The sequence below is a fragment of the Erythranthe guttata genome, chromosome 6 (genome assembly GCF_056151865.1).
Source record: "Erythranthe guttata isolate IM_541 chromosome 6, IM_541, whole genome shotgun sequence".
In the NCBI taxonomy this organism is placed as follows: Eukaryota; Viridiplantae; Streptophyta; class Magnoliopsida; order Lamiales; family Phrymaceae; genus Erythranthe; species Erythranthe guttata.
The window spans coordinates 6,732,167-6,741,991 of NC_142538.1; the positions used below are offsets into that span (position 1 = coordinate 6,732,167).

At 34.4% G+C, this 9,825-nt stretch overlaps 2 protein-coding genes and 1 long non-coding RNA gene across 4 annotated transcripts; all 3 read right to left on the reverse strand.

Moving 5' to 3' along the window:
- On the reverse strand, positions 1 to 2,119 carry LOC148770001 (uncharacterized). 2 transcript variants are annotated; one of them, XR_016031531.1, is made up of 3 exons: positions 1,418 to 2,112; positions 1,166 to 1,316; positions 1 to 253 (listed from the first exon to the last, which is right to left on the reverse strand). It is a non-coding gene; the product is annotated as an uncharacterized LOC148770001 (long non-coding RNA). The 2 variants fall into 2 exon arrangements; XR_016031530.1 differs by having other exon boundaries at positions 1,166 to 2,119.
- Positions 2,120 to 3,141: 1,022 nt separating this feature from the next.
- Positions 3,142 to 4,253, reverse strand: LOC105960321 (cytosolic sulfotransferase 13). The gene has a single exon (XM_012984486.2). The coding sequence runs from the start codon at positions 4,251 to 4,253 to the stop codon at positions 3,264 to 3,266; it is 990 nt and encodes a 329-aa protein (XP_012839940.2). The 3' UTR covers positions 3,142 to 3,263.
- LOC105960322 (cytosolic sulfotransferase 5) lies at positions 3,202 to 6,463 on the reverse strand. The gene has a single exon (XM_012984487.2). It carries the CDS (start codon positions 6,299 to 6,301, stop codon positions 5,297 to 5,299), a length of 1,005 nt encoding a protein of 334 aa, XP_012839941.2. The 5' UTR covers positions 6,302 to 6,463; the 3' UTR covers positions 3,202 to 5,296.
- Between the last annotated feature and the right edge of the window lie 3,362 nt (positions 6,464 to 9,825).

Here is a 9,825-nt window from a genome sequence, read left to right on the forward strand (position 1 = left end):
TTTTATTATGTCGAACTTAGTATTTTTATTGGATTGACAAATCCAAATAAAAAAAAAGACCAACAATCATGAATCAAGAAAACAGAATAAAAAAGAAAACCAACAATCCAACATCAACAAGTGCTCGTGGTTGTATAAAAACCATCGTCCGTTCGCCACGCCGTGTAGAACTAGTAACCTTTCGATTATGTCTGGAATGAATCATAGGCCCCTTCCCTTTTCCATCTTCAATTTTTTAATCCAATTAGACATCCTACAAATATAAGAGATATTTAAATAAGTAAAATTTAAATTAAAAAAAAAAAAAAAAAAAACAACAACAACACTGCTGAACGCCCAGATCGGGCGTTCACCAGCATTTTGCACGCCCAAACCCGACATGAAAAATGCCGGTGAACGCCCGGTTTGGGCGTTAACCGAGCGCAGTTTTGACCAAAAACAACCCTATAATTCGTTTTTAGGGTTGTTTAACATGCAATTACAACCGAAATTTCCTACCCAATGCAATTAAAACGTTTAGGAGTTGAAAATACCTCAAAATTTCGATGAATTTGGCTTGATTTGGCTTCAATACGAATTTTTTGATTTTTTTTTTTTTTTTATTTTTTTTTTAGAGGGAGAAAACTTTTTGGGGTATGAGTTGCAAATAGCAATTTTCAGACCCCAAAAAGCGTTTCACTAAAATGAAGGGGAGATTAGTTGGAAGGCTCTACAAAACGCGCTCTTGATGGCTCGTTTATTAATTGCGACTTCTCCACAATATTATTGAGCGGTTTAGTGATTTGTAATTGGAGTAATTATTTGTGTAAGATATATCTAATATTTGAAATCATGTAAAGATCATAAAGGCATTCTAAGATCAAGGAAAAAAAATTAAATCAAAGTTAAAACAAATTTTCTAGCCTTCACTCAATGATAACATGTCTAAATCATGCAAACTTTCCTCTCATTTCAAGGACAATCTATTTATACTTGCGCCGAGACGCAAACTTTAATTTTTTATCTTCAAATTCAATATTCAATTATTTTAGTTTTAATATGAAAAGTAATAAGATTCAAGATTTCATCTATGATTTTATATTATTTGAAGCCGAAAATTTTAGAGGTTTTTATTTAATATTTAAATGTAGAGAGACTACGGGTGTGAGAAGAGATTAGGAATTACCTTCAAACAGCTGATCTACAACCGGTATCTCAGGCACCACGTCAAACGTCCTTAGATCAAATTCAAAGGATTTGGAAGGAGGTCAACCCTAGCCCTCGTATGCCTAAAGTTGTAACTTCGTCTAGAATTAGAAGCCATTACGAAAAATAGCCTAAAAAACAATCCAGGGAGAGTCAAAATCATTGGCTACAGATTAAAAAACGGAAGATGAATGAAGATTAAACTGAACTGAAAGAAGAAAAAAAAAAATACCTTCGATTGAAGTGGATTTCAGTGAGTACAAAGAATAAGAGTGAGACAGCTATACACTATTTACAGTACAAGGATAGGCATAAGGTATTAGTACAAAGAGTTAAATGGCAAAGAAGATGTAGTACAAATATTAATTGCTCCAATACCATAAATAGGCAAAAAATAGAACCAATCAAGACCAAAAAAAAGTACTGCAGCTAGCAGCAAGAAAACAGAGGTTAAGAGTCGTGATCAGGGCTAAAGCTTTTTTTTATTTTAATATTTAAATGTAGAGAGATTACGGGTGTGAGAAGAGATTGGGGATAACATACAAACATCTGATCTACAATCGGTATCTCAGGCTTCACGTAAACCTTCCTTTCAAAGGATTTTGGAAGGCGGTCAGCCCTAGCTCTCGTATGCCTCAAGTTTTAACTTCGTCTTGAACTGAAAGCCATTATGAAAAAATAGCCTAAAAAACAATCCAGAGAGAGAGTCAGAATTATTGGCTTCAGATTATGCAACGGAAGATGAATGAAAATTAAACTGAATTGAAAGAAGAAAAAAAATTCCTTAGATTGAAGTGGGTTTCAGTGAGCACAAAATAAGAGTTAGATGGTTGCACGCTGTAAGAACCATTGAAGAAGAGAGAGGAGAGATGAGAGAGAGTAATATAGCTTTTCCCCATACACCCCTTAGACAATTTACTACTGTACAAGGATAGGCATAAGATATTAATATGAAAGAGTTAAATGACAAAGAAAATGTAATACAAATATTAATTGCTCCAATACCATAAATAGGCAAAAGATAGAACCAAACAAGACAAAAAAAAAAAAAAAAAAAACCATACAACAGTTCTGCAGCAAGAATACTGAGGTTAAGAGGCGTGATCAGCGCTAAAGCTTTTTTTTTTCCTTTCTTTATCATCAAAATGTATCGTCAAGAAATATATTCCCCATTGCTATAAGAACATGCGGATATTGCATTTTTGCTAAAAGTTTTTGTGCGCTTTCTCGCTCTGGATCTGACGTTAGGCCTGAAGTCTCTCTAACGGAATTACTTAATTAGAAAAACTAACAGTAACATCGACGCGGTAATTTGCACAATTTAGTTATATTAATAAACAATAGAGTAATTATATTAATAAGCAACAAGTTAAAATAAGTTGACGAAAAAACTAAAACAAAAATAAATGCATCCACAACACATACACAAATTATACATTCAACTTAGAAAACTAATTTACAGAGCTTAGTTACATTAACGAGCAAAAGTTTAAAAATTACTCGATATATATGACCCAATGTATCATCTCAATAACATAGCACAATGACGGATACGAAAAATATTCTTAACATAAATCGGGCCGCGAAATAAGTAAAAAAAATATATATGGATTTGCATGCATGTTGAGCACAAATGAATAGTCAACGTCTCCTAATTAATAACTTAAAAATGATTTTCATAGATCGTGGTATCTTTAATTCTATATAGAGTATGTATATGGAAAATTAATTAGAAGCTACACTTGGTTCATTTACATTAGGAGGATTTGAACCATAGATCTACACATAATTACATACATTATGTGTATATGTGCTTAGTGGGTAGTTATTTAATCAAATCTACAGTTTAAATCCACTCAGATGTAAATAACCAAGTATAGCATCTAACATTCCGTATATTCGTATATTTAGACTTCTCAAAGTCAATCATGGATCGTAATGTAACCTCGAATGCTGTTAATTAATTTCAAACTGGTGATCGTATATTTCAAACTACTTACATTTAATGCAGTTGAATCAAGTAAAAAACACCTATTAATTAAAAGCATGCATGAGAAACACACACACACACACAAAAACTAAAGAAAGAGGCCAAAGGGCTCAAGCTTGATACGGCTTGTTTGGTCGATCATCTCTTCCATCTCAGCCGTCAAATAGTTTTTCCAACCACCGACCTCGCCCTTCCTAAAAAACGAACTATTCGGCACATTAAGCAAAACGGAACCATTCTTGTTTACCTCCAAATTCTTCAGTCTCTCCAAACAACACCTACTCAAAACCTCCTCAACTAATGCTCCTTCATCACCGTCTCCAAACGGCCTCCCCAAGAACTCGGCAATCTTCGAAACATGACTCTTCGGCTCGGTCTTCAATTCCTCGTACTTCACAAATAGTATCTTATCGGGCCTTTTCTTGCTCTCGACCCAGTACTCCCTCACATGGTCGAAGAACGAACCGTATTGATGGACCCCCGAGCAGAAGCAGTCGACCGCTTTCTCCATTGGAAACGGATCTTCCTCTTGTTGTAAGATGGAGTTAAAAAAATGCCACATCGAGATTACGGTGTCCTTAGGGTTACGGGCGATGTACACGATCTTGCACGGCCCGTTCTTGACGGAGTCGGGGAGGACGGAGTACGGGAGGTGGGTGTGGAGGAGGCGTGGATCCGATGAATCGTAGGGGTCGAATTGGAGGGGCTTGGTTGAATACATGGTGCTTTCGATTGTGGGTACGAGGTAATGTGGGTTCTCCGAGGTTAAAATGTCGGAGGTTGTGGTGGTTTGGCGGCGGTTGCGATTTTGGGTGATGATGGAGAGGGAGAGGGATTTGAGCCAAGTGGTCCCCGTTTTCATGGTGGATGCAAGGAGAACGTCGTCGTCTCGGGCGTGGAAGGTTGACCGGAAGGTCATGGCGGGACCTACGAGGCTCGGCTCGAACCAGAAGCCTTCCCATTGGCAGATGTCCATGGTTTCCCAAAAACGCGATCTTGGTAGCTCGTTTATTAATAGCGACTTCTCCACAATATTATTGAGGGGTTTTGTGATTTGGGAAGAAGATAAATCTGGCATGGTGCAAGATGTACAATTAGAGAGATATTATTGAGAATAAATATTTGAGATCGAGACTTTGGGAATCAATGAGGTATTTTATAGTCTCCATTATGAATATGGGATATGTACTATGTGTTAACATGCCTTCACATTATTATTGTAATGAAACCCTGAATTAAAAGTCAACCGTCGCTCATTGTGGAAATTAATAGTATGGTATATATTTTAATTATCCAAATAAAAATAAATAAAAATAGTATTTTATGTTGAGTCAGTTTGTGCATGAACAGTTATGCTAGCTATGGTCAAACATGCATTATTCTTCGCTTCGATAAGTGAGACGATACACCTGGTTATTGGTGGATTTGAATTCTTTGATTTAATTAAATAACTGTCCATTAAGAACACATACATAAATGTATATATCATTATTTGTAAATCCATAATTCAAATCGACCCGGTATATAAATAACCAGGTATAACATCGAATTTTTCTTTCTGACTCCATATATAAATTGTTGACTTAATTCTCAACTTTTTAATTTCTATATATGTTTAGTATACGTTGAATGGCATAATTTGTGGTTCTTTTAATAAATTATTTTGTTGATCCAATAATATGTAAGAAACATGCATTTCTATCCTTACCCACTGTAACGTACGGATTGTCCTTTAATTTAACCACATGCATGCATGTTACGTTCTGCAACAAAACAATAAATACCCAACTCCCCCGGACCCCCACTACACTTTACAAAATACCACAAATTTATACCTAGCTATATATTTATTCCGCCAACCCAATTCTTATTATTTAGCCAATCAAATTATAAATTAATGCTACAAATGTCCTAAAACAATTTCTTTTAATTTCCTATTTTCTAACTTTTTTCAAAAAGAAAGTCTTATTTTGTTTTTTTTTTTTTGGACATTGTACAGTACAGTCCACCCAAATTTTATTATTTAGCACACCAAAAACTCAAATTAATGCAAAAAGTGTCATAATTATTTTTTCATCGAACCCATAAATTTAAGTCCACCCTGTAATAGCAACGAATTAGCTAAAGAAAGAGGCCGAAAGGCTCGAGCTTGAGGCGGCTAGTTTCGTCGATTCTTCGTTCCATCTCGGCCGTCAAATAGTTCTTCGAATCACCAACTTCACCTTTTCGAAAATAAGAACTATTAGGACAAGGGAAAACAACCGAACCAGTCTTGTTCACCTCCAAATTCTTTAGCCTCTCCAAACTGCACCTCCTCAAAACCTCGTTGACTCCAACTTCGTCCTCTTCTCCGAACGGCCTCCCCAAGAACTCCGCGATCTCCGAAACATATCTCTTCGGCTCAAACTTCAGATCCTCGTACTTCACAAACAGTATTTTCTCGGGCCTTTTCATGCTCTCGGCCCAGTACTCCGCCACGTGGTCGAAGAACGAGCCGTAGATGTGGACGCCCGAGCAGAAGCAGTCCACGGCATCCTCCAACGGAAACGGGCCGCCGCCGCCGCCGTCGGTCAGCGTCTCGAACTGCGAGTTTAAGAAGTGCCACATCGAGATCAGCGTGTCCTTTGGGTTTCGGGCGATGTACACGATTTTGCAGCCCTCCGATTCCTTGACGGAGTCCGGGAGGACTGCGTACGGCAGGTGGGTGTGGAGGAGGCGTGGGGCGGCGGCGGACGCCGCCGCCTCATAGATGGCGGCCCGCGGCGGCGCAGCCTCCTCGGTTGAGTAAACCGAGATTTCCACGGTGGGTACGTGGAAATGGGGGCTCCCTTTGGTTAGGATGTCGTCTTCTTCGTCTTCGTCTAGGGTTTGGAGGTTTCGGGTCATGATGCAGAGAGAAAGAGATTTGAGCCACGTGGTGCCGGTTTTGATGGGTGACGCAAGCAGAACGTCGTCGTTTCGGGCATGGAAGCTTGATCTGAAGGTTATGGCGGATTTCAATAGGCCGGGCTCGAACCAGTAGCCCTCCCACTGACGCAATTCAACTATGTTCCAGAAACGCGCTTTTGGTAGTGAGTTTAAAAGCGCATTCTCCTCGTCATCTTTGGAGGTTGAGGAAGATTGCATTGTTTGATATATGGTGAAATATAGTGGGAAGGTACATACATATATGATATAGAGTTTATTATGTTGTATTTATACTAGTTTTTTCAAGATTTGGATTGTTTAATTTGGTAAAATCATTTTAAATGATTCAATATATATAAATCATTTTATTAAATTTGCTAAAAAAAAGACTTCTAATATATATATATATAATTTTTTTTTTATATTCGGTACATATATTTTCAAAATAAATATTATTATCAACTATTAATTTGCATTTGATCATTATCATGTAAATAATTTGGAAAGCAATAAAAATATTTGGAAGAATTTGTTATTCTAACATGTTTTGAACTTTTCAAAATTTGTAAAATATCTCATAAGGTGTCTATCAAGTGTCATCGAGTGTCGGAATTAAAACGTGTCCGCAGTACAGGTACATTAACAAGTTATAGTTTTCGTGCCACATAAATTAACACATATAGTCAAGATATTTGTTATTCTTAGTTTGTAATATTCCATCTCGATAATATCTAAAGTTGACACACAAAAATAAGAAAAATTCGATGCTATACGTAGTATCTATTTATGTATGCTTACCATAGGTTGGGTGGATCTATGCTTAATATATAGGGTGGGATTCTTGCCTAATTTATTATTCCACTCTAATTTTAAAAGGTTTAAATACAGTTTACACCTCTAATGTATATCATCTGTAACACTTATAGAGTATTATTTGTAACACTTATTCCTCTTAAGCTCAATTTAATTTGTATTTTAAATTCTAATACCTTAAATTTTCTTTTTTATTTAAAATAATAACTAAAAGAATAATTAAACTATGCAACTAAAAATATCTTTTGAAAATGCAATATTAAAATTTTAAAATATTATCTTGTAGTGTTGGGTGCGTATTTAATAAATAACATCTAATTGTTATTGAACCAATTAATCGAATATATTCATATCGATTTTTTTTTTTTAAATCAATACATAAATAATAGTAATATTAAGTATTTAAATTTATTTTATTTCATTAATTTCTTAAAATATATTTTCACTCATTATTACTATATCCTTTTTCTTTTATTTTTTTCCAATAATTTAATTTTAGTTGCTTTTCAATTTTTATGATCCAATAATTATTAGATTGTTATGTTTATTATGTAAAAAAATTAAAATATAAAATATTTGATATTGAAGGGTAAGTATTACCAATGATATTTTAAGGGGGTAAGTTACATACGTTATATACTTATATTTCATGGGTGTAAGATGTATTTAGCCCATTTTAAAACTTATACAATTTAGAATTTATAGGGTAAACATGCAGGATTCAATTCCCCCTCCACAACTTTCTCTTGTATATTTTTTATTTTTAAATTATATGTATCTTATATTAATTATTTTAAATTTTTAGTTCAATTTTCGAATTTTTGTGCCTGTCTAATTAATTTAATTTTCGATTCTCTTTTTCCTATTTTTTTTCATATTGTTTGACAACGCTATCTCTTCGTATCCTTTCTTACTTCAAATTTTCAGATTATAATTATATTGCTGAGACTTAGAGGAAAGCTAGGACACCTTTTCCCTCCCATTTTAAAAGATATTGCATGTTTTACTTTCAATGTGATTTACATTTAAAATATTCTAATTTTGAAACCTTAATATATGATTTTAATTTTATTTTATTTTGCATTAATTTTATTCCAATACCATGCATCAAACTACTAGTTTTTCTTAAATGTGAGGGGGTTGTAGTATAATTAGACCTAACTCATAGGGGGTTGATGTTATTTCTAAAAACAAAAAAGAAAAAAAAAACATAAGTTATTCTATGTAATTACAAAATATATCATAAAGTTATATTGTATATTTCGGAAAACAACCAAAACATTCGGAAATTGGATTTCCGGTGATTCTATATACAATTCCGGTTATTCCAAATAAGTTTGAAACAATCGGGAATCGAAACTTCGAAAATCGGAGCGAAAAATACGGCTCCATACGGTTCCAAATTTGGATGTTTTTGGATCGAAATTGTCGAAAATTCTAGTGCGATTTCCACCCCTATAAACACTTGTTACCATAAGCCAAAAAGAGATTTAGTGAGATATTTTTTTTCATTACAAATGATTAGCAAAATAATATAACCTGAAGCTATTATTTATGTGACCAGTGTTGTTAGAACCGAACCGAACCGAACCGAACCAGCCGGTCGGACCGATTCGACCGTGACCCGAAGCTGAAGCGATCCGGTCTGACCTCTAAAATCGGGGTCAAATGACCAAAATCAGGTTCGATCGGATAAAATCTGCGAACCGTCGAGTCAGCCAAGAAATCCGGTTTTCGGCCAAAATGTCTCAACCACCACTTAGTTGGTTATTTGTGGTTAGATTAGAGCCAATTTCACGAAGATAGTAGTGGGTGACCGAATCTAGTCATGAGTGGTTGTCGTATATGGTCATGGGTGATTGAATAGAGGTGGTCGATTGCCGAAGAATAAAGAATGAGAAAATATAAAGTATAAGCCAAAGAAATACAGTAACAAGTGGGATGAGATAGAAAAAATTGAAAATGATAAGTGAGAGATTAAAAGTATAGAGAAAATAGTATTTTTAAAACATTAAAATTAATAAAATAATATATTAAAAAAAATAAAAAACTCGGTCGAACCAGTTCGATTCTGTAAAACCATGACATGATCGTCCGTGTTCATATCCAATCCGGTTCTGACGACATTGCAAGTGACCGCCTCTCGTCCATTCAAAAACCATCTCTTTATCATGTTTTTTGAGCATATATAATCATTTAAAAAAATAAGAATTTCAGAAACAAAGTTAACGAATATAAAATTTATGGTAAATTTCACTTTCTCCCTAGTACTTTGGTACGGTATCACTTTACTCCCTTCTACCCTCGATTGCATCGATTTGCCCCCTGTAGTCTGCACTTGAAAAATTGTCTCAATGTGGCCCTCGCTGTTAGTTGTCAGATATTTGATCTTAACACCGTTTAGTCTAAGCTCTAAAATTACAAAACGTTCACCCTTCGCAGTTTCAAAAAAAAAAAAAAAAAAAAACCGAAAAAAAAAATTAATAAACAACTCAAGACAACGAGAAATCATGGTCCACGATGGCTACCGCAATTTATTTTTTATTTATTTTTAATTTTTTTAATAATTATTTAAATTGGGAGGGGTGGCTTTTTTATAATTTTCAGACTTTGATTAAACAGTGTTGAGGTTAAAGATCTGATAACTACAAATCGATGCAATCGAGAGTAGAAGGGTGTAAAATAATATCGAGTCAAAGTTAAAAGGGGAAAAGTTGAATTTACCCTAAATTTTGATTTGACAGGAATATTCCAACTTTGAAAGTGGTACATTATTGGTATTTGTAATATAATTGAAAAATAACAATATTTTGGATATTAAATGTTTTGTTTTATGTTATCTTAATCAACATGTGCAAATATTTAATTATTTTTGTTTTCATTTTATGAATAAATTCCAAAAATTAAGTTTTGAAGTGTACCCAAACTAC

What these genes read in the sequence shown, in the direction of transcription:
- LOC105960321 (XM_012984486.2), bottom strand. Translation starts at nt 4,253, where the DNA reads ATGCCAGATTTATCTTCTTCCCAAATCACAAAACCCCTCAATAATATT.
- LOC105960322 (XM_012984487.2), bottom strand. Translation starts at nt 6,301, where the DNA reads ATGCAATCTTCCTCAACCTCCAAAGATGACGAGGAGAATGCGCTTTTA.